This window comes from Monodelphis domestica, chromosome 3 (assembly GCF_027887165.1).
Source record: "Monodelphis domestica isolate mMonDom1 chromosome 3, mMonDom1.pri, whole genome shotgun sequence".
Classification (NCBI taxonomy): domain Eukaryota; kingdom Metazoa; phylum Chordata; class Mammalia; order Didelphimorphia; family Didelphidae; genus Monodelphis; species Monodelphis domestica.
Window position 1 is genome coordinate 205,936,028 of NC_077229.1, and position 25,725 is coordinate 205,961,752.

The 25,725-nt window shown below is 36.8% G+C and overlaps 1 protein-coding gene across 2 annotated transcripts in view; it reads right to left on the reverse strand.

The window, feature by feature from the left end:
• The window catches only part of ADTRP (androgen dependent TFPI regulating protein), a 153,922-nt gene that overhangs the window by 103,788 nt on the left and 24,409 nt on the right, over positions 1-25,725 (reverse strand). For both annotated transcript variants that reach the window (XM_056823435.1, XM_056823434.1), the window contains exon 3: positions 21,867-21,968. In XM_056823435.1, the coding sequence (XP_056679413.1) occupies positions 21,867-21,968 (102 nt within the window). The remainder of the gene's footprint in view (positions 1-21,866; positions 21,969-25,725) is intronic.

Here is a 25,725-nt window from a genome sequence, read left to right on the forward strand (position 1 = left end):
TGTGACCCTGGTAAGTCACTTAACCCTGTTTGCCACAGTCTTTTCTTCTATACAATGAGCTGGAGAAGGAAATGACAAATCACTCCAGTATTTTTGCCAAGAAAGTGCCAAATAAGTACACCAACAGTCAAACATATCTGAAATGATTGAACAACAACAACAAGAAGATAAATTTGTACTGGATCCAGATTTGTTAACTACCAAGCAGACAGCATTCCCTCAGGTAATGGACCAAGGCCAGTTAGGTTTCTACAGAGAGAAAAGGTATGAGAAAAAATTATGATCATAGGACATCTGTGAGACAAGTCGAATCAGCGAAACATCCCAGAGACAGTATGAGGGAAATGGAATGATGTCCAAATAGTGCTAGAATAGAAACATAAACATGGCAGAAATGAAATCCCAGAATTTTATTATTAAAAGAGACTTTAAGCAAGAATCTAGACATGTAACCGAGCCCCACGTGGGTGACATTTCTTGATCAAAGTCACAGGGCTGCCACCCTCCTCCAATGACCTCAGGTAGAGAGATGTTTTCAACTCACAATTCTGACTCCAGGGCTCTCTTGTGAACCTCTAACCCAGCATCAATACTTTCTGCAAAATTTTGCACGGGGATGGCCCTTGCCTGGAGGCTGGCTGCCCCAGTGTTGCCTAGGCAACAGAGGGCTTTACTTCTACTCCCAGGATATACTGTTTCATTCTTTCTGCAGACACAAAGGAACCCATCTGCACTCAAGTGTTTCTCCTTCCTCAGCCTTGCCCAGATTCCTCCTAGTCTTAAATTTATTATCGTCTTGGCTAAGCACAGTCTGTGGCATATAGAAGGGCTTAATAAATTTTATGTTAATTGACCTATAGGTAAGTTCATCTGGCTTATTTGGAAGGGTTATAGGATCATAGTATTTCTTAATCAAGTTAACAGTAAGGGGGTAGTTAGGAGACTCAGTGGATTGAGTCAGACACAGAGATGGGAGATCCTGGGTTCAAATCCATCTTTAGACACTTCCTTGCTGGGTGAGTTTGGGCAGATCACATAAGCCCCATTACTTAGCCCTTTCCACTTTTCTGCCTTAGAACCAATACACAGTATTGATTCTAAGATAGAAAGTAAGGGTTTAAAATAAAGCTAATATCTGACATTTATATGATATAGCCCTTTAAAATTTCCCAAGCACTTTATAAGCATTATCACATTTGGATCCCACTGACAACAGTCATTGTAATAATTTCTAATTTTCAGTAGGGGAAACTGAGGTTCACAGAAGTTGTGACTTCCTAAGATTGGACAATAGGGAAAGATCCAAGTTCTGATCTGAACCCTGGTCTCATGGATTCTAAGTCTAGCATTCTATCTTCCATACCATATAATCTCAAAGGAGAACAGGGAGGAATTATTTCCAATAATCCAGTCCAACTCCATTTTACAGAGAATAACAGAGGTAAAGTTCACATGGGCAATAAGAACCTGATTTAGAATTTGAATCTAGGTTTCTTGAGAATCTGAATGCATCCCACTTTTCAGAAGATCACATTAAGGAGAAGAATGAGGGGTCTTCAAAGACAGACTCTATAAAGAATGAGGTGAACTAACTTGTTCTATGGTATTGTACATAAAATGGCAGCTATTCTGACCTTTAATGTCTCCTTTCTTTAATTATATGTATATAAACTATACATATACATATATTATACATATTTATGCTTCCAGAGTTTTTGAAATGCCATACAGATGTTGCTGCCACATAAGCATAAATGCTGAAGAAGAATTATTTCTTGAGTAGCTCAGAGGGCTATCAACAATTGAAGGTGGAAACCTCTGGGTCCAAAACAAATCAGCAAGGTCTTTTGAGAGAAAACTTCTGTAACATGCATGAAAGGCCAAAAGGATTGGAAAGGCATTTTCTATTTGTATACCAATTTGGTCCCACTTGAAAGACCCATTTGAGGATATGTGTCCATATTTAGAAACCTTCAACTCATTCATTTATTACAAATTATTGTGGCATGAAGGAGCTCTGGGAACATCAGTGCAGAGCCAGGGGATATTCATTTTGTGCTTTTAAAGTGAGAATTTCTAGTCTGAAATAGCCTTAAACTATTTCTTCTTCTACTGAACATACCCATCTAGTTATGAAACTAGTGCCATGTAAATGGGACAGCTATATAGAATAACTAATTACTAGATAGTCAAATGATAGATACTCCCAAAGTCTGGTGGATTGAAAGCCCAAAAGGAGTCAATTGTCTGACATTGTAGCTGGATAAAGGTACTACTATCCCACGCTGCTGGCATGATAGCCAAGAGTAGAAAAGGAAATAGGAGTCTCCTAGTGTTCTGTCCTCGTCAGATCACATCTGGAACAGTGGTGTCATAGTCAAATAGAAATGCTGCATATCGACTCAGAAAACCATAATTTAACTGCATCTATGTTGTGCTGTATTTTTATTTCCTCATTAAACATTTCCTAATTGCATTTTAATCTGATATGGGTTTCATCTGAGAATTTTCCAGGCTACAAGCCTCACCTTACAATTTTGACACCTCTGTTCTGGATGATTGTATTGACCTCTGGATATTACAATTTAAGAAGAACATTAACAAGCAGAAGCATATCCAAAAGAGGATAAGTGGAATTATGAGTGGACTGAAAACCATGCCATAGAAGGGTCATCTAAAGAACTTGAGGTATTTAGCTTACTGAAGAGAAAACTTACAGGGATCAATAATTGTCTTCAAATATTTGAAAGATCATGATTTGCAAGACACAATAGATAGTTTTGCTTGACTACCCATTCAGGAAATAGGTGAAAAAAATTATAATTATTTTATATTTGCTTAGATGTCTTTATATTGTCTGTACTGATAGGATATAAATTTCTTGAAGCCAGGAATTGTTTCATTTTTGTCTTTTTATCCCCAGCACCTAGCACAATGGTTGACACATAGTAGGTACTTAATAAGTGCTGATTAATTGATTGATTGGCAATTGCTTCAAGGTAGTTCTTTATTTGTAATCAGGAACAACTTTCCAAAACCTAGGACTGTCCAAAGGTGGAATGGGCTGCCTTAGAAAGCCTGGGTTCCTTTTCAATGAAGGATATGCAACTTGAACATCCTCAAGTCCTTTTCTTCATTCCTTTATACTTCTCAATATCTTTAACCATCCCTTTTTCTTTCCCTTCAGACAAAGCAGAGGGATGGTCTGCTCCTTTGACAAGACTAACCTTATCTATTTAAGAACTTGCTTTCATTCCTTTTTACTTAATTCTGGTCTTTGTTCCATTAATAAAATCCACCCTATTGTGTGAGTTAAATATCTGGGGAACCTCTAATCCAATCCAGTCTCCGAAGACTCACCACCGTAAGAGTCATAGAGTCATGTATATGGGTCTTTGTGGGGGCACAGAAGTCATGGAGGCCAGGAGGCCAGGAGCCTGGAAGCCAATAGAAGGATCTTGAAGGATCCAGGGAAAGGCCTTGGAGAAAGGCTTGAAAAGCCAGCACTTGAAGCTCAGGGGTCCTGTGTCTGTCTGTCTGTCTGTCTGTCTCACTTGTTCTCTCTCACTCATTCTCTCTCTCTCTCTCCTCTCTGTCTCTTTCTCTTTCTCTCTTCTCTCTCTGTATTCTATCTCTGTCTGTCTGTCTCTTCTCTTTCTCTCATGCTGCCATTCCCTGAGACTTCCCAGTCTCAGTTTATCTATGTAGACATCTCTGATAAGTGGCAGCATGGCTGGACCATGCTGAGCTGGAATTGAGGATCTTATCTTTAAGTTAGAAAGGCTGGAAACATTATTTCTATCTCTCTTTCTCTTTACAATACATAATTATAAATTTTGTATAAAGTCTCCAAGATAATTTTTTATTCATAACGCTATCTTACTGTACACTGGTGCTTGTCCTCTACTTACAAACAAGTTCAGGTCTCCCTTAGTCTAAATAAATTTTTTTCATAAAATCTTAGAATCATAGAACTTAAGGGCTAGAAAGATTTGAAGGCTGCATAGTCCAACTCATATCTAAATAGAAAACACCTTTATAACATCTTTGATAAATATTTTATTTAGTTGCCCCCTGAAGGCTTTAAGTGATAAGAACACACTATTATACAGCGGATTGATCCTCTTATAATTTTGGACAATGTTAGATTGGGGGAAGTATATCCATATGGTTAGCCTGAATCTGCTTTTATGTATTTTATATTTAGAGTTTCTAGTTCTGTTCCTGGGACCAATCAAGATGTTCACCTCTTGTATATGATAGTCCTTTGCAGACATAAAGATAACTATTAATTGCCCCTTTTCAAGTGTCCTCTTCTCCAGGATAAATAGTTCCCTTCTTTCAAAGAATATGTCCAACATGGATTTAAGTCTTCTAGATTTCCCAGTCATTCTCCTTAAGACATAGAATCACTAAATCTCAGACTTGGGAGGAGCCTCTGAGGTCATTAATTCCAACCTACACCTGAAAAAAGAATCCCTTCTATAAGATGGCCAGGAAGTCATCATCCAGACTTTCCTTGAAAACTTTGAGTTTTTTACTTTCTACCTACTACCTTCAAACACAGCTCATAGGAGAAGCAAAACAAGTCTAACCTTTCACACAAATATAGAACATGGCCAGACACTGATGATTTACTTTTACTTTTTTTAACACTATCCAAGATCATGACACATTTTGTGACTAATTTTTAACATTGTTGGCTTTATAGTCCACTAATACCCCCATTTTTCCTCCAAGGGCACTACTTTCATGTTATGTCATCCATTTTGTACTGTTCAAATTAATTTTTGAACCCAAGTATAAGATTTTATATATATCACCATTCAATTTAATCTAATTAAATTTGACTCAATACTCTAGCCTGCAAAAGTTTTTAGAATCCATATATCATCATCCAGAATTTCAGCTTTCTCTCCGGCCTTTGTGTCATTTCCAAATTTGGTAAGCTCAGTCTATGCCTTTGTCCTAGTCATTTGAAAAAAAAAATGCCTCTCACTGATCAAAGGGGGGAACTGAGAAAATCAAAGTTGATTCTATTTTGTAATTGTTGGGGAAAATTATAATTATAGGAAATAGGGGGGGAGAAATTGAGGAAATTTGTAATTGTAATTCTATTCTATATCACTGCCAACATTTTGTACAACTGCTTGAGTTACATTTCTTTGTCTTTGAATTAAGTTCAGAAGTTCATAGGTTCAGAAGTTCAGTCTTCCTCTTTGAATTAAGTTTAAAAATTATTTCTCTTAAATCACTTAAATCACTTTAAAAAGAAACTACTATTGCTGTATAACTACCTGTTCTTATACAATTAGAGGAAATCCTAGTGGCAAGATGGAAGGTGAGGTTTTTGTTAATCCTACATTCCTGATTTTCATCTAATTATATTGTCCTCCAAATCTATAATGCTTCTGACTTGGTAACTAGTCATAGAGTCTTGATGCTTCCTTCTATTTTTTTGGATGCTTTTCCTTTTGTCTAATAATTTGTTAGCCTTCATTCAGGGTCTTAGTTTTGAGGAAGCTGAGGGCCTGTTTACTGTAAAATTTATCCATTGCTAATAAATTGATCATGTTCAGAGCTTGTGCTTCAGTTAACCTTACTTTTGCCGCAATAGAAGATGTGTCCTATTTTGAAAAAATGTATTTAATGCATAGATCCTTACTTAGAAACTGGCATTTTCATTGTGGTCTAGATTTGCAAGGTGCTTTATATTAATTATTTCATTTAAAGGGGGGAAAAAAGGAAATTAGCACTTATATGCCGGGGACTGTATTAAGCACTTTACAAATATCTCATTTGATCTTTACAACAAACCTACTAGATGCTATAACTAATTCCATTTTAAAGATGAGGAAACTGAGGAAAATAGAGGTTAAGTAATTTGCCCAAAGTCACACAACTAAGTGTCTGAGGTTAATCTTGAATCTCCATCTTCCTGACTTCAGGCCCAGTACTCTACGTATTCTATATCTTTAAGTGCATAAAGGAAGGAGCAGGTAGAATATCAACTCTTTTAGGGCAGGGATTGTTTAATTTTTGCCTTCATATTCTCAGTTCCTAGCCCAGTATCTATCACACAATAGGCACTTAATGAAAACTTATTAAATTAAACCTAGTTCAGCTATATGACATTTTATAAGAAGAAAAAAGGCTCCCAAATTTGTGGAAACTTGTAGTCTAGATGAAGGAATTTGAATTCAAACATGATAGGCTTTTAAGTAGAATAACATGGTAAGAACAGTGACATACTCACTTTCTATTTACCAAGAAAATAAAATACAAATTTCTTTTCCTGGAATTCAAGGTCTGCTATAAGCTGGATACAATGAACATTTCTAGCTTTGCTTTACTTGATTTTTCTTCATATTCTCTACATTCCAGCCAAACAGGACTACTAGCATGTTTCCATTTTCATATGATACTCTCATAACTCAAAGTATTTATGAAGGTTCTTCTTGGCCCCTGGAATGGACAGCTTCCACATCTCTGTTTTCTTATCACAGGATAATAGAAATAGCAGTGGAAAGAATTTAGAAGTCATCTAGTCTAGCCTCTTCATTTCTTACATGTGATAAAACTGAGGCTCTGAGAAATTAAAAGATAGGTTCAAGGTCATAGAGGCAGTAAATGGCCAAGCCAGGGTTTGAATCTATATCCTCTGTCTTCTAATTTGTGTTAACATCAATGATGGCTCTCCAGAGCATAGTAATCCCTACCTTCCAGTCTCTCAGTTTCTTTATCTGACCTTTCCTAATGTTGTACTTTTGTTGTCATTCAATCATGTCTGACTTCTTCTGACCCTCTGGACCATAGCATGCCACTACTATACCTGGGGTTTTCTTGGCAAAGGTATTGCAGTGGTTTTCTGTATAGTTCCTTCTGTGTAGCTCATTCTCCAACTTGATTATATGTTCCTTAAGAAGACCAAGCATTCCCTTTATAGTATGTTGTGCTCAGAAGATATTTAATAAATGCTGAATTAAAGATTTGGTGAATTCTATGTGAGATCTGAAAAAGAAATCATCATTTCATAGTAGGAGCAGTGAGAGGGAGTTTTGCAGAAGAGATGATATTTGCACGTGACCTTGACATCTCTGATCTTTAGTTTCCCTCATTGAAAAATAAGGATAGTCATAATTGTTCTATCTCATAGGCTTATTTTTAGGATCAGCTGAGATACTGTGTATAAAAGTATTTATGAAAAGCAGTATATTCAAACAAGAGAAAGATTTGAAGTTTAATAATAATGATACTAATAGATTTATATAGTTATCTGAGGTTTGTTATTATTTTGTTCAGTCCTTTATCTGTTGGGTCTTACTTCTTATGATCCCAGTTGGGATTTTCTTGGTAAAAATACTGCAGTGGTTTTTTTCCATTTCTTTTCCCAACTCATTTTACAGATGAGGAAACTGAGGCCAACAGAGTTAAGTGACTTTCCCAGAGTCACCCAGATAGTAAGAGACTGAGGTCAGATTTGAACTCAGGAGGATGTGTCTTCCTGACTCTAGGTCTGCCATTCTATCCATTCTGCCACCTAACTTGCCCATCTAAGGTTTCATAATGATCACTTGAAATACAGTGACATAAGTGGCTTTTAAAAAGAGTATCATATTAATAAAGCAAAGCCAAAATACCAAGAAATTAGAAGAGAACATAAAATATCTCACCAACAAGGTGACAGATCTGGAAAATCGAGGGAGAAGAGATAATTTAAGAATAATTGGACTTCCAGAAAAGCCAGAAATAAACACCAAACTCGACATCATAATACAAGATATAATCAAAGAAAATTGCCCAGAGATTCTAGAACAAGGGGGTAATACAGCCACTGACAGAGCTCACAGAATACCTTTTAAATTAAACCCCCAAAAGACAAATCCCAGGAATGTAATTGCCAAATTCCAAAGCTCTCAAACAAAAGAAAAAATCCTACAGGAAGCCAGAAAAAGACAATTTAGATATAAAGGAATGCCAATCAGGGTCACACAAGACCTTGCAAGTTCTACTCTAAATGATCGTAAGGCATGGAACATGAAGTTCAGAAAGTCAAGAGAGCTAGGTCTTCAACCAAGAATCAGCCACCCAGCAAAACTGACTATATACTTCCAAGGGAAAGTATGGGCATTCAACAAAATAGAAGATTTCCAACTTTTTGCAAAGAAAAGACCAGAGCTCTGTGGAAAGTTTGATACTGAAAAACAAAGAGCAAGGAATACCTGAAAAGGTAAATATGAAGGAAAGGGGAAAGGAGAAAAATGTTATCTTCTTCTTTTATTCAAACTCTCTTCTATAAGGACTACATTTATATCAATCTATGTATACTAACATGTGGGGAAAATATAATGTATAAATAGGAAGTAAAGAAAGACCAAATAGAAAAATCTTTCTCACACAAAGATTCACATGGGAAGGGGAGGGGAAGAAAACTCCTATAAGAAGGAGAGGAAGAGAGGGTTTTTTACTTAAACCTTAATCTCAGGGAAATCAACTCTGAGAGGGAAAAACATCCAGATCCATTGGGATCTTGAATTCTATCTTACCCAACAAGGGTAGGGAGAAGGGAAAACCAAGGGGGGTAGGGTGAGAGGGAAAACAAAAGGGGAGGGGCAAGAAAGGGAAACATATCAAGGGAGGGGACAAGGGGGACTGATTCAAAGTAAATCACTGGACTAAAAGGTAGAGCCAAAGAAGAAAAGGTTAGAATTAGGGAAGGATATCAAAATGCCAGGGAGTCCACAAATGACAATCATAACTTTGAATGTGAATGGGATGAACTCACCCATAAAATGTAGACAAATAGCAGAATGAATTAGAATCCCAAACCCTACCATATGTTGTCTTTAAGAAACACACATGAGGTGGGTTGACACCCACAAGGTCAGAATTAAAGGATGGAGTAAGACCTTCTGGGCCTCAACTGACAGAAAGAAGGTAGGAGTGGTAATCATGATATCTGATAAAGCCAAAGCAAAAATAGACCTGATCAAAAGGGATAGGGAAGGTAATTATATTTTATTAAAAGGGACTTTAGACAATGAGGAAATATCATTAATCAATATATATGCACCAAATAATATAGCACACAAATTTCTAATGGAGAAACTAGGAGAATTGAAGGAAGAAATAGACAGTAAAACCATATTAGTGGGAGACTTAAACCAACCATTATCAAATTTATATAAATCAAATAAAAAAATAAATAAGAAAGAGGTAAAAGAAGTGAATGAAATCTTAGAAAAATTAGAATTAATAGACATATGGAGAAAAATAAATAGGGATAAAAAGGAATACACTTTCTTCTCAGCACCACATGGCACATTCACAAAAATTGACCATACCTTAGGTCACAGAAACATAGCACACAAATGCACAAAAGCAGAAATAATGAATGCAGCCTTCTCAGATCACAAGGCAGTAAAAATAATGACCATTAATGGTACATAGAAAACCAAATCAAAAACTAATTGGAAATTAAACAATATGATACTCCAAGACCATTTAGTTAAAGAAGAAATCATAGAAACAATTAATAATTTCATCGAGGAAAATGACAATGGCGAGACATCCTTTCAAACCTTTTGGGATGCAGCCAAAGTGGTAATCAGAGGTAAATTGATATCCCTGAATGCTTATATTAACAAACTAGAGAGAGCAGAGATCAATCAATTGGAAATGCAAATGAAAAAACTCAAAAGCAATCAAATTAAAACCCCCCAGCAGAAAACCAAACTAGAAATCCTAAAAATTAAGGGAGAAATTAATAAAATCGAAAGTGATAGAACTATTGATTTAATAAATAAGACAAGAAGCTGGTACTTTGAAAAAACAAATAAAATAGACAACGTACTGGTCAATCTAATTTAAAAAATGAAAGAAGAAAAGCAAATTAACAGCATCAAGGATGAAAAGGGGGACAGCACCTCCGAGGAAGAGGAAATTAAGGCAATCATTAAAAATTACTTTGCCCAATTATATGACAATAAATACACCAATTTAGGTGATATGGATGAATATATACAAAAATACAAACTGCCTAGACTAACAGAAGAAGAAATAGAATTCTTAAATAATCCCATATCAGAAAATGAAATCCAACAGGCCATCAAAGAACTCCCTAAGAAAAAATCCCCAGGGCCCGTCGAATTCACCAGTGAATTCTTTTTTTTTTTTTTAATTTTAATATTATTTTATTTGGTCGTTTTCATACATTATTCACTGGAAACAAAGATCGTTTTCTTTTCCTCCCCTCCCCTTCCCCCCCCCCCCGCCTTTCCCTCTCCCATAGCCGACGCATGATTCCACTGGTTATCACATGTGTTCTTGACTCGAACCCATTTCCCTGTTGTTGGAGTTTGCATTATAGTGTTCATTTAGAGTCTCTCCTCAGTCTTATCTCCTCCAACCCTGTAGTCAAGCAGTTGCTTTTCAGCGGTGTTTTTACTCCCACAGTTTATCCTCTGCTTGTGGATAGTATTTTTTTTTTAGATCCCTGCAGATTGTTCAGGGATTGCATTGATACTAATGGAGAAGTCCATCACCTTCGATTGTACGACAATGTATCAGTCTCTGTGTACAATGTTTTCCTGGTTCTGCTCCTCTCGCTCTGCATTACTTCCTGGAGGTTGTTCCAGTCTCCATGGAACTTCTCCACTTTATTATTCCTTTTAGCACAATAGTATTCCATCACCAACATATACCACAATTTGTTCAGCCATTCCCCAATTGAGGGGCATCCCCTCATTTTCCAATTTTTGGCCACCACAAAGAGCGCAGCTATGAATATTTTTGTACAAGTCTTTTTGTCCATTATCTCTTTGGGGTACAAGCCCAGCAGTGCTATGGCTGGATCAAAGGGCAGACAGTCTTTTATCGCCCTTTGGACATAGTTCCAAATTGCCCTCCAGAATGGTTGGATCAATTCACAACTCCACCAGCAATGAATTAATGTCCCCACTTTGCCACATCCCCTCCAGCATTCATTACTTTGCATAGCTGTCATGTTAGCCAATCTGCTAGGTGTGAGATGGTACCTCAGAGTTGTTTTGATTTGCATCTCTCTGATTATAAGGGATGTAGAGCACTTTTTCATGTGCTTATTAATAGTTTTGATTTCTTTGGCTGAGAATTGCCTGTTCATGTCCCTTGCCCATTTGTCAATTGGAGAATGGCTTGATTTTTTGTACAATTGATTTAGTTCTTTATAAATTTTAGTAATTAAACCCTTGTCAGAGGTTTTTATGAAGATTGTTTCCCAATTTGTTGCTACCCTTCTGATTTTGGTTACATTGGTTTTGTTTGTACAAAAACTTTTTAATTTGATGTAATCCAGATTATTTATTTTGCATTTTGTAATTCTTTCTAATTCTTGCTTGGTTTTGAAGTATTTCCCATCCCAAAGGTCTGACATGTATACTATTCTGTGTTCGCCTAATTTTCTTATAGTTTCCTTCTTTATGTTCAAGTCATTCATCCATTTTGAATTTATCTTGGTGTAGGGTGTGAGGTTTTGATCTAAGCCTAATCTTTCCCACACTGTCCTCCAATTTTCCCAACAGTTTTTATGAAATAGTGGATTTTTGTCCCAAAAGCTGGGATCTTTGGGTTTGTCATATACTGTCTTGCTGAGGTTGCTTGCCCCCAGTCTATTCCACTGATCCTCCTTTCTGTCTCTTAGCCAGTAACAAATTGTTTTGATGACCACTGCTTTATAATATAGTCTGAGATCTGGGACTGCAAGACCCCCTTCCTTTGTATTTTTTTCATTAATTCCCTGGATATCCTTGATCTTTTGTTCTTCCAAATGAACTTTGTTATGTTTTTTTCTAAATCAGTAAAAAAAATTTTTGGAAGTTCCATGGGTATGGCACTAAATAGATAGATGAGTTTGGGTAGGATGGTCATTTTTATTATATTGGCTCGTCCTACCCATGAGCAGTTAATGTTCTTCCAATTGTTCAAGTCTAGTTTTAGTTGTGTGGAAAGTGTTTTGTAGTTGTGTTCATATAGATCCTGTGTTTGTCTCGGGAGATAGGTTCCTAAGTATTTTATTTTGTCTTGGGTAATTTTGAATGGGATTTCTCTTTCTAGTTCTTGCTGCTGAGCTGTGTTGGAATTATATAGAAATGCTGATGACTTATGTGGGTTTATTTTTTATCCTGCAACTTTGCTAAAGTTGTTGATTATTTCAATTAGCTTTTTGGTTGAGTCTCTAGGATTCTTTAAGTAGACCATCATGTCATCTGCAAAGAGTGATAATTTGGTCTCCTCCTTGCCTATTTTGATGCCTTCAATTTCTTTTTCTTCTCTAATTGCTACTGCTAGTGTTTCTAATACAATGTCAAATAATAGAGGTGATAATGGGCATCCTTGTTTCACTCCTGATCTTAATGGGAATGGATTTAGTTTATCCCCATTGCAGATGATATTAGCTGATGGTTTTAGATATATACTGTTTATTATTTTTAGGAATGACCCTTCTATTCCTATGCTTTCTAGTGTTTTTAGTAGGAATGGGTGTTGTATTTTATCAAAGGCTTTTTCTGCATCTATTGAGATAATCATGTGATTCTTGTTGGTTTGCTTGTTGATGTGGTCAATTATGTGGATAGTTTTCCTAATGTTGAACCAGCCCTGCATCCCTGGTATGAATCCTACTTGATCATGGTGGATGACCCTTCTAATCACTTGCTGGAGTCTTTTTGCTAGTATCCTATTTAAGATTTTTGCATCTATATTCATTAGGGAGATTGGCCTATAGTTTTCTTTCTCTGTTTTTGGCCTGCCTGGCTTTGGAATTAGTACCATGCTTGTGTCATAAAAGGAGTTTGGTAGGACTCCCTCTTTGCTTATTATGTCAAATAGTTTGTATAATATTGGGGTTAACTGTTCTCTGAATGTTTGATAGAATTCACTGGTGAATCCATCCGGCCCTGGGGATTTTTTCTTAGGCAGTTCTTTGATGGCTTGATGGATTTCAATTTCTGATATGGGATTATTTAAGAAAACTATTTCTTCTTCTGTTAGTCTAGGCAATTTATATTTTTGTAAATATTCATCCATATCACCTAGATTGGTATATTTATTGCCATATAGTTGGGCAAAGTAGTTTTTAATGATTGCCTTAATTTCCTCTTCATTTGAGGTGAGATCCCCCTTTTCATCCTTGATGCTATTAATTTGCCTTTCTTCTTTCCTTTTTTTAATTAAATTAACCAGTACTTTGTCTATTTTGTCTGTTTTTTCAAAGTACCAGCTTCTAGTCTTGTTTATTAGCTCAATAGTTCTGTCACTTTCTATTTTATTAATTTCTCCCTTAATTTTTAGGATCTCTAGTTTGGTTTTCTTCTGGGGGTTTTTAATTTGTTCATTCTCAAGTTTTTTGATTTGCATTTCCAATTCCTTGGTCTCTGTCCTCCCTAATTTGTTAATATATGCACTCAGGGATATGAATTTTCCTCTAAGTACTGCCTTGGCTGCATCCCATAAGGTTTGAAAGGATGTTTCGCCGTTGTCATTTTCTTCAACGAAATTGTTAATTGTTTCTATGATTTCTTCTCTAACTATCCGATTTTGGAGTATCATGTTATTTAATTTCCAATTAATTTTTGATTTGGGTCTCCATGTACCCTTGCCGATCAATATTTTAATTGCCTTGTGATCTGAAAAGGCTGCAGTTAATATTTCTGCTTTTCTGCATTTAAGTGCCATGTTTCTATGACCTAGTGTATGATCTATTTTTGTGAATGTGCCATGTGGTGCTGAAAAGAAGGTGTATTCTTTTTTGTCCCTATTTATTTTTCTCCATATGTCTATTAATTCTAATTTTTCTAAGATTTCATTCACCTCTTTTACCTCTTTCTTATTTATTTTTTGATTTGATTTATCTAAATTTGACAGTGGTTGGTTCAAGTCTCCCACTAATATGGTTTTACTGTTTAATTCCTCCTTCAATTCTCCTAGTTTCTCTATTAAAAATTTGGATGCTATACCATTTGGTGCATACATGTTGATTAGTGATATTTCCTCATTGTCTATACTTCCTTTTAGCAGAATATATTTACCTTCCCTGTCCCTTTTGATCAGGTCTATTTGTACTTTGGCTTTGTCAGATATCATGATTGCAACTCCTGCCTTCTTTCTATCGGTTGAGGCCCAAAAGGTCTTACTCCAACCTTTAATTCTAACCTTGTGAGTGTCAACCCGTCTCATATGTGTTTCTTGAAAACAACATATGGTAGGGTTTTGGGTTCTAATCCAATCTGCTATTTGTCTGCGTTTTATGGGTGAGTTCATCCCATTCACGTTCAAAGTTATGATTGTTATTTGTGGATTCGCTGGCATTTTGATGTCTTCCCCTAGTTCTGACCTTTCTTCTTTAGCTTTCTCCTTTTGAACCAGTGATTTACTTTAGGTCAGTCCCCCTAGTCCCCTCCCTTGAGATGCTTCCCTTTCTATCCCCTCCCTTTTTATGCTCCCTTCCCCTCCCCCCTCTCCTTCCCTCCCTTTTTGTACTCCCTCCCCCCTCCCCCTCCTTAATTTTCCTTTCTTTCTTGCCCTAATGGATAAGATAGAATTCAGGATCCCACTGGATCTAGATGTTCTTCCCTCTCAGATTTGATTTCACTGAGAGTAAGGTTTAAGTAATTCCACTTCACGCTCTCTTCCTCTCCTTCTCATATGAGAGTTCTTCCCCTCCCCTTCCCATGTGTATCTTTATATGGGAAAGTTTATTCTATTGATTCCCCCCCTATTTCTTGAAGTTAATCTTAGTATTATCACGGTTCCCCCCTCCCTTTTCCTTTTTTTGCCCCAACTTTCCCCAAATCTTCTTAATTCCCCAATCTTTCCCTATGCATGTTTCTTCTAACTACTCTTATGATGATACAATTTATGAGAGTTACACAAAACATTTTCCCCACATATTAATATATATAATTAGATGTAAATGTAGTCCTTATAGAAGAGAGTTTGACTTAAAGAGAAAGATAAGATTTATCTCCTTTTCCCTTTCTTTCATATTTACCTTTTCATGTTTCTCTTGCTTTCTGTGCTTGGATATCGAACTTTCCACAGAGCTCTGGTCTTTTCTTAGCAAATGCTTGGAAATCTTCTATTTTGTTGAATGCCCATACTTTCCCCTGGAAGTATATAGTCAGTTTTGCTGGGTAGTTGATTCTTGGTTGGAGACCCAGCTCTCTTGCCTTTCTAAATATCGTGTTCCATGCTTTGCGGTCTCTCAGTGTATTAGCCGCTAAGTCGTGTGTGATCCTTATGGGAGCCCCCTTATATCTGAAGCTCTTCTTCTTGGCTTCTTGTAGGATTTTCTCCTTTACTTGGAAGCTCTTGAATTTGGCAATTACATTCCTAGGCGTTGTCTTTTGGGGATTTAGTATAGAAGGTGTTCTATGAATCCTTTCTATTTCTATTTTGCCCCCTTGCTCCAGAACGTGGGGGCAATTTTCTTTTATAATCTCCTCTAGAATAATATCCAATTTGTTGTTTACCTCTGGTTTTTCTGGGAGACCGATGATACGGAGATTTTCTCGTCTTCCTCTGTTCTCCAGGTCCGTGACCTTCTCAGTGAGATATTTTATGTTTTCTTCCAATTCATTAATTATTTGGGTTTGCTTTATTGATTCTTGCTGTTTTATCATCTCACTTTCTTCGAGGTGCTTAATTCTGGTCATTAGGGACTGGATTTGCTTTTCAGCCTTGTCTGCCCTTCTATTGGATGCTTCGAGTTCTTTTTCCAATTGAGCAGTCTTATCTGTCAGACAGCTGATCTCTTTCTCCCATTTTTCTTTCCAGAAGGTTTCCATCTTTTGGATAAGTTCCAGTTTGAGATCTTCCAGAGCTTGTTGATAGTTTCCATTTTGGGAGGCGTGTTCTGAATTTTTTTGGATTTCCTCCTCATTCTCCTCTTTTCCTTGGGTACTTCCACCATAAAAGTTTTCAATAGTCACTTTTTTCCCTTTCTTCCTGGAGGCTTGATTTTGGGCCATGTGAGCCATCCCTTTGGTGGTTTTATTTCCCTTTCCTTTTTGGTCTGGGGTCTGGGTTATAAGAGCGGTTTTTCTGTGAATTTAGGTTGCTTCAGACTAGTTCTTCCCAGCCTCTGAGCCCAGGTATTCAGCTCCGCCCAGATAATCAGCGCGAGTTGTTCAGCGCAGCCCGCCCCAAGACCAGGTCCGCTGGCTTCTCCAGTGAAAGCGCCCTGAGACGTTTTTTCCTGGCAGTCCCCAGATCCCAAGGACCCTGGAGTGCCCCCCCAGACAGAGACGCTCCCCACTCACTCGCTGTCCCGTTGAGCGCTCAGGTAGCTCACTCTGGTTTAGTGGGGGAGGTGGGGTGGGGGAAGGGCGGCTCAGTTCACTTTTCTGTGCAAGCTTTTCCTTCTTATTTTAGTGTGGAAATGTTCAAGCCCCACGTACCTTTGCCTCTGTGGGGTACTGGGGAGTCCTTCTGTTCCTCCAAAGGTGATTTTATGCTCCTTTGATGTAGTCTATTTCGTTCGGTGCTGGGGAGAGGAAGCGTGCGGGGTCTAGATTGCAGCCATGATTACCCGGAAGTCACACCAGTGAATTCTATCAAACATTCAGAGAACAGTTAATCCCAATACTATACAAACATTTTGACATAATAAACAAAGAGGGAGTTCTACCAAACTCCTTTTATGACACAAATATGGTACTGATTCCAAAACCAGGCAGGTCAAAAACAGAGAAAGAAAACTATAGACCAATCTCCCTAATGAGTATAGATGCAAAAATCTTAAATAGGATACTAGCAAAAAGACTCCAGCAAGTGATCAGAAGGTCATCCACCACGATCAAGTAGGATTCATACCAGGGATGCAGGGCTGGTTCAATATTAGGAAAACCATCCACATAATTGACCACATCAACAAGCAAACCAACAAGAATCACATGATTATCTCAATAGATGCAGAAAAAGCCTTTGATAAAATACAACACCCATTCCTATTAAAAACACTAGAAAGCATAGGAATAGAAGGGTCGTTCCTAAAAATAATAAATAGTATATATCTAAAACCATCAGCTAATATCATCTACAATAGGGATAAACTAGATGCATTCCCAATAAGATCAGGAGTGAAACAAGGATGCCCATTATCACCTCTACTATTTGACATTGTACAAGAAACACTAGCAGTAGCAATTAGAGAAGAAAAAGAAATTGAAGGCATCAAAATAGGCAAGGAGGAGACCAAGTTATCACTCTTTGCAGATGACATGATGGTCTACTTAAAGAATCCTAGAGATTCAACCAAAAAGCTAATTGAAATAATCAACAACTTTAGCAAAGTTGCAGGATACAAAATAAACCCACATAAATCATCAGCTTTTCTATATATCTCCAACACAGCTCAGCAGCAAAAACTAGAAAGCGAAATCCCATTCAAAATCACCTTAGACAAAATAAAATACCTAGGAATCTATCTCCCAAGACAAACACAGGAACTATATGAACACAACTACAAAACACTCTCCATACAACTAAAACTAGACTTGAGCAATTGGAAAAACATTAACTGCTCATGGATAGGATGAGCCAATATAATAAAAATGACCATCCTACCCAAACTTATTTATCTATTTAGTGCTATACCCATTGAACTCCCAAAATTCTTCTTCACTGATTTAGAAAAAACCATAATAAAATTCATTTGGAACAACAAAAGATCAAGGATATCCAGGGAAATACTGAAAAAAAAAACACATATGATGGGGTCTTGCAGTCCCTGACCTTAAACTATATTTCAAAGCAGCAATCATCAAAACAATTTGGTACTGGCTAAGAAACAGAAAGGAAGATCAGTAAAATAGACTGGTGGAAAGCGACCTCAGCAAGACAGTATATGATAAACCCAAAGATCCCAGCTTTTGGGACAAAAATCCACTATTCGATAAAAACTGCTGGGAAAATTGGAAGACAGTGTGGGAGAGACTAGGAATAGATCAACACCTTACACCCTATACCAAGATAAATTCAAAATGGGTGAATGACTTAAACATAAAGAAGGAAACCATAAGTAAATTGGGTAAACACAGAATAGTATATCTGTCAGATCTTTGGGAGGGGAAAGACTTTAAAACCAAGCAAGACATAGAAAGAATCACAAAATGTAAAATAAATAATTTTGACTACATCAAATTAAAAAGCTTTTGCACAAACAAAACCAATGTAACTAAAATCAGAAGGGAAACAACAAATTGGGAAAAAATCTTCAGAGAAACCTCTGACAAAGGTTTAATGACTCAAATTTATAAAGAGCTAAACCAACTGTACAAAAAATCAAGCCATTCTCCAATTGATAAATGGGCAAGGGACATGGATAGGCAGTTCTCAGATAAAGAAATCAAAACTATTAATAAGCACATGAAGAAGTGTTCTAAATCTCTTATAATCCGAGAGATGCAAATCAAAACAACTCTGAGGTATCACCTTACACCTAGCAGATTGGCTAACATAACAGCAAAGGAAAGTAATGAATGCTGGAGGGGATGTGGCAAAGTAGGGACATTAATTCATTGCTGGTGGAGTTGTGAACTGATCCAACCATTCTGGAGGGCAATTTGGAACTATGCCCAAAGGGTGACAAAAGAATATCTACCCTTTGATCCAGCCATAGCACTGCTGGGTCTGTACCCCAAAGAGATAATGGACAAAAAGACTTGTACAAGAATATTCATAGCTGCGCTCTTTGTGGTGGTCAAAAATTGGAAAACGAGGGGATGCCCATCAATTGGGGAATGACTGAGCAAATTGTGGTATATGTTGGTGATGGAATACTATTGTGCTAAAAGTGCTAATTGTGCTAATAAAGTGGAAGAGTTCCATGGAGACTGGAACAACCTCTAGGAAGTGATGCAGAGCGAGAGGAGCAGAACCAGGAGAACATTGTACACAGAGACTAATACATGTGGTATAATCGAACATAATGGACATCTCCATTAGTGGCGGTGTAATGTCCCTGAACAATCTGCAGGGATCTAGGAGAAAAAAAAACACCATTCATAAGCAGAGGATAAACTGTGGGAATAGAAACACCGAGGAAAAGCAACTGCCTGAATAAAGCGGTTGAGGGGACATGACAGGGAGAGACTCTAAATGAACACTCTAATGCAAATATTATCGACAGCAATGGGTTCAAATCAAGAAAACATGTAATGCCCAGTGGATTTAAGCATCGGCTATGGGAGGTGGGGGGGAGGAAAAGAAAATGATCTATGTCTTTAATGAATAATGCTTGGAAATGATCAAATAAAATATTTTAAATAAAAATAATTTTAAAAAAAGAGTACCATATAGCAAAAAAAAAAAATGATCATTTAACTCATGAGAAAGTGGAAAGTATTCTGAGAGTCCAGATTTCCCATTGTGTTTGTATTTTTCAAGTTCCTTGGTGTCCTTAACATCTCAGAACTGGACTCCTCTTTGTAAATGACAACTAGATACAGAAATCCATTTGCAAGTACTGAGGAGTTGCGCTAAGACCTTTAATGATTGGTTAGCATTTGGGCATCAGTGACTCAGATGCCCAGCTCAGTCATAGATCACAACTTTATCTCTTGGTCTTCCCCTGAGCTCCCCACCTCTCTTCAGTTTGCCATAATCTTTTTTGCATTTCAATCTGCATTTAAGAGCCAGTATTAACTGGCTTTTAGACACTGTGTTACATTTACAAAGCACTTTAAATACATTACCATGTTGTATCCTTACAACAGCCTTGTGAGGTAAGTCATCTAAGTATTCTTAGTCTTTGATACAAACAACAAAAGAGATCTCTGTTTATCAAGTTTTTAAAGTCTTATCTGAAATTTCACCTTCTGCATAAAAGCCTTTCCCATTTCTCCTTAATTTTTGTTCCCCCATTTGATTTGTATATATCTTGCTGGTACATAATTGTTTACATGTTGTCTCCTCCATGAGATTGGGAGCTTCTTGAAGGTGAAGACTGGTTTTATCTTTCTCTGTATCCCCAGCTGAGTATAGTGACTGGTATAAATGGAGCATTTAATAAATACTCTTTACCTTAATGGCTATTATCTTTATGGTACAATTGAGGAAACCAACAATAATGGAAACTATTCAATCCATTAAAAAGTAAGAGTACATGAAGGACAAGACTGTCCTTATTTTATTCTCAGTGAGACAATGGACTATAAAAATAAAAAAAATTAAAAAAAGCCAAATCTAGAGCCAGCCCATCTGGGTTTTTGCTTTGGCAGGAACTTTGGACATCACCAGGTCCAGTGCCCTCACTTAACATGTGGAAACCTGAGGTCAAGAGAGGGCAAGTGACTTGCCCCGTGTCAAATGATAGAAGTGTCTGAGGCAAGATTTGAACCAAATGCTCCTGTCTCGAAGACCAACATTTTGTTCACCAGACTATTTTTTTCTTCATCTATAAAATAGGGATGAAAACACTCATGCTACCAATCCCACAAGGTTCTTTTGAGAAATATGCATTATAAACATTTAATCACTGAACAATATGTGGCTTTCCCCACTGCTTAGTATATTTTTCCTCTTCATCTTTTGAAATTTTGAATTTTGAAATTTTGAAATCTTTTGAAATTTCTGAAAACCCAGTTTAAATACTACCTTCTTGGTTATATCCACTGACCCCCAGCTATTAGTGCTCTTCTTCCCCAAACTACTTTCTGTTTATGTTATATTCATTCTTTAAAAAGTAAAAAGAAACAAAGAAAAAAACCCTTACATTTTGTCTTGCAATCCAAGGCAGAAGAATGGTAAGGGCTAGACAAATGGGGTTAAATGACTTGCCCAGGGTCATATAATATAGCCATATAGCCAGGAAATATCTGAGGACAGATTTGAACCAAGGTCCTCCTGACTCCAGGCCTGATTCTCACTCCTCCAAGCCACCTGACTACACACACACACATACATATACATATACACACACAAATACATATACACATGTTATATATGTGTATACATGTATTTTACTAAGAAAAAAGAATAAGCATTTCTAGAGCACTTACTATGATTTCTTTTATAAATATTATCTAATTTGATCTTCACAACAACCCTGAGAATTAGATGCTATTATTTTCTCCATTTTACAGTTGAGGAAATTGAAATAAACATGGTATATAACTTACTCAGAGTCACATAGGTAGGACATATCTGAGGGAGAGACTGAATTCAGGTGTTCCCCAGTCCAGGTCAGTGCTTTATGCACTGTGCTAATAGCTTCTTCAATGTACTTATGCTTGATGTAAGTGCTTAATTATAGAATGTTGATTGATAGAATCTATTCTTTATTGTTTTTACCAAAAGATACAGTAGTGAAGATCTATCGGCTTAGAAATTACTGTGCTTTCAGACATTCCCTTCTTTTTTTTCCAATTTGTTGGGGGAGAGGGGATGGGTTTGCCTGCTGTTTGCCAAAGCCATTATTCAGCTGAATTCCTAATCATTTGGGATGCCATGATGGGCTCCTTTTTGACACAGATTCTCTTTAGGACTGTAATTGCTTCAATGCTGCCATGCCTTTATGGTCACACTTTTTTTTCAATGATATCCTAAGCAACTTATCAGGCAGTCATGGCTCCTGATATCCTCTTAGAAAAATAGCACCTTTAGGGAATTATAGCATCAATTTTTATTCACTTTATTCCACTAGATGAAATCTTAAAATATCCTGTGAGGGGTAAGAAGGGATGGGGTGGAAGGGGAAGATGGAAAAAGTAATTAGGAAACTTCTTAGAAATATAAGTAATGTCACATTGGAAAATTCAGTGCATATGTTATTGACTTTCAAGGATCATTCCTCTTTTGTTTTTCTCCTGTAGTATGGGAGAACTCACCATAGCATGATTGAACCATTTTGGAAAGACTTCATCCAGGGTCTTAGGGTAAACTAGTTCTCGGTCAAGCAAAAACAGTGCCCAGAATATCATAAACACCACCTAGAAGAAAAGCAAAAAAATGATGCTTATTAGATTAGATGTTTGTTGAGATTATTAATAAAAATGAAAGAAAGAAGTGAAGAAAAATAGGGATTAGATTTAAAAACTGCCTTCATACATGCTAGAAAGGTATAATGGAAGAGATTTTCTTGTGTGACTTCTACTGTTCAAGTAGTCAACTCACCATCTTTTTATGTTCATATAGGACAGTAGGAATATCTACCACTGAAAATGTAGGATCATAGATCTAGAAGACACATCTAGTCTAATCACATCATTTTCCTTATGAATGAAATGACTTGCTCAAAGTCATATTGGTAGTAAATGTCAAAGGCAAGATTTGTCTTGTGTAATAAAAGGATAATTGACAAGTTGCATCAAGACTTCTTGATATCCTCTGACCCTGTTGCTTTTCCTTGATGCTCTCTTCTCTCTAGGTTTTCTGGATACCATATTTTATTAGTTCTCCTACCTATCAGGGAGTCCATCTCATTCTGCTTTGCTGGATCTTCATCCAGGTCATAGCCTCTAGTCATAGGTGTCTCTCAGGGCTATATCTTGGGCCCTCTTCTCTTCTCTCTCTGTAGTATTTCACTTAATGATCTCATTAACTCCAATAGGCTTCATCATCATCTCTATGCAGATGACTCTCAAATTTACTTGACTGACTCTATACTCTTTTTGCTGACCTCCAACTTCTTTTCAGACAAGTTGAACTGTCCAGTAGATATCTTAAACTACACATATCCAAAATAGAACTTATCTTTCCCCCTAAACTCTTCCTACCTCTAATCTTCCTTAATACTGTTATCTTTAAGTGTTGCTTCATCTTGGGCTTTGTATCCCATAACAGGATTTAATATCTAGGTTATAATGGTCATTTTATAAACACATAAAAAGAAATAGTGATTAAAAAATCTACAACATTACAAAATATCCCCTCCCACACAGTAGAAGATCACTTAATCCTGATGAGTCTCTACACACTCCAATTTCTCCAATGCCAATCCCTGACACCCCCCCCAAAAAAAGTTCCCCCTAACAAATCTTGTGCTTTTCAAAACTCATCTTTCCTTGGTATTTTATCACACTAGATCAATAAATCCTGAAGAGTACCTGATAGTATTAATCCTTTTAGGTATGTTCACTATATTTATATATGTAAATATTTATGTTTACTTTTTTTCCCTTATACTTGTCCTGCCTCCTTCCCCTTTGGGGGCTTTTTGTGAGGTTTAAAGTGGATGGAAGTTGAGGAATGGTATATTTCTAGCATGGAGCACTAGAAACTTGGTTGGATCTGGGTTCATAAACCATCTCTTCCATTTGCTGCCTATATGACCTTGGGCAAATAGTTTAACTTTCTGGGCATTTGTTACCTCATAAAATGGAAGTAGAGGTAGAGTAAGACAATGACCAGAAGCAGAGATCCTAACTCTGAATCTCTGCTCCTATGATTCTTTTTCTCTTTTTTATAATTTCTATTCCAGTGCTCTTCATGGGAAGGTCTTTTCCATTGTATTCCATTTAATATATGTATATTAACAAATATATTAAATAGTATAAACATTATATTATTAATTATTAGCATATTAATTAATATGTGTGCATAGATATATTAATTTCCTATTATGTCCTTGTAAGAAGCATTAATTAGTTAATGGATAGAAAAACAGAAAAACCCTGGTTGAGGTCCCACATTTGACAAATAACTAACTGCCTGTGTGAACCTGAGTAAGCCACAACTTCTCAGTGCCCTAGAAAACTAGCCAGGTGTGAGAGATATGATGACAAAAATAATACAGTGCTTACAATCAATGTACTTGAAATTACTGTAGGAGTCACTTATGCAACATAGATTTTTTTAAAGAGGAGATCCTTAAAGATCACATAATTCAACCTTGACTTAGATAAAGAAATCAAGGTTCAGAGAAGCCAAGTCTCACAAAAGGTCACGCAATTTGTTAATGATAAAGCAAGGAATGGAACCTTAATCTACTTGATTCCCAGTTTAAAAACCCATCATGCCATGAATATTGAAGGGATGGACAAAAACATACTCCAATGAGGAAACTAAGCACCGATTCTCCTGTCTGGGCTAGCCTGGGAGATCCTTTAGGAGATTTAAGGACTCCAAGAGTCATCTTCTGGTCCCAGTGGAGACAGATCATTTCTATCTGTGCATAATAGCTGGAAATTGAGACTCATAATACTGAGCTTTTAGTTTGTTCATTCCAGTAGGAAAGTGTTTGTGGAGCTTCTATGAATGAAGTCTCAGAGCTGCCAGGTTCAAAGCTACAGTTAGTGCTTTGTCAAAAAAAAAAATAAGGTCAAAGTAAAAAACAGAGACTTAGGAGATGGGTGGAAGTGAAATAATTTGCCCAAGGTCACACATGTAGTAAACATCAGGGAAGCAACTTCCTTGGACACAGGTTGTCTTACTCCAAAACCAGTGTTCTTTCTTCTTTTCCATGTTGCTTCACACAGAGGTACCATTTATATCCAAATATTCACTATCTGACGTTCCAAAACAAAGCAAAAAACCCAGAATCAAAGCAGGATCCCAATCAGTTGGGGAATAGCTAAAAATAAGTTCCAAATGAATGTAACGAACTACTATTGTACAGTAAGAAATGACGAATATGAGAAATTCAAAGAAACATGGGGAGATTTATATGAACTGATAGGGAAGAAAATAAGACAAACCAAGAACACAAGATACACAACAAATACAACCACATAAATGTAAAGATCATGAAAAGAAAGCTGATCTCAAAGAAAACAGCCAAGATCTTGGAAAACAGACAATGAAACAAACCTCCTCCCTGACAGGAGAGGAAGCTTGGAATACTTCATGCATTGTCAAACAATACTTTGGATGCTTTTGCTTAACTGTTTTTCCTTATCACATGTGAAGATTCAATAGAAGTTAATGGAATGGGAAAGGACAGTGAGAGAAGTCACTTTAAATCTCTCAGCCTTAGTTTCCTCATCTATAACCTGAGGATAATAGATGCATTTTGTTCACAAGGTTGTTGTGAAGTGAAGATGAGGCAATCTCTGTGAAGTGTTTTATGAACTTTGCCTCAGCTACTTTTCACTGAAAGTAAATCATCCCAACACCAGAAAAAGAACTGGCAGAGTCTGAATGGAGATTAAAGCATACCATTTTTCCAATTTATTTTCTTCATGAGTTTTTTTTTTCCCATGATATGTGTCTTTTTCCACAACATGACAAATATGGAGATATGTTTTGTATGAAAGCACATGTGAGCCATTATCAAATTTTTTATTGTCTCAGGGAGAGGGGAGGGAAAAAAGGGAGGGAGGAAAGGAAAGAATTTGGAACTCAAAAAGTGAGAAAACAAATGTTAAAAAGTGTTTCTACATGTAACTGAAAAAACAAAACAAAACATTATTCCCAAAAGCTAGAATGTAAGCCATCTTTATCTCCTTAACTGATTGGCCTGGGAGACTGTCTCAGCAGAGACTTCTTCTGATACTCACCAGAGAGTTCTGTACAGGTGTTATGCTCATTTGATTCAAAAGATTGAAAATTATGCGGGACAAGTGGCCACCTGTTTATTCAGAGAACTAATTCATTCCATGCTTGGGTCCTCTGCTGTCTTTTCCATTTATTTAAATGGGGGTGATTCTGGTTTCTGAATAAAAAGTCTTTCAAAAATCTTATCACTGAGGCAACTCTGTGTAGTCAAAAATGGTGAGTCAAAACAGGGGAGCCAAGAGATCTGGGCTT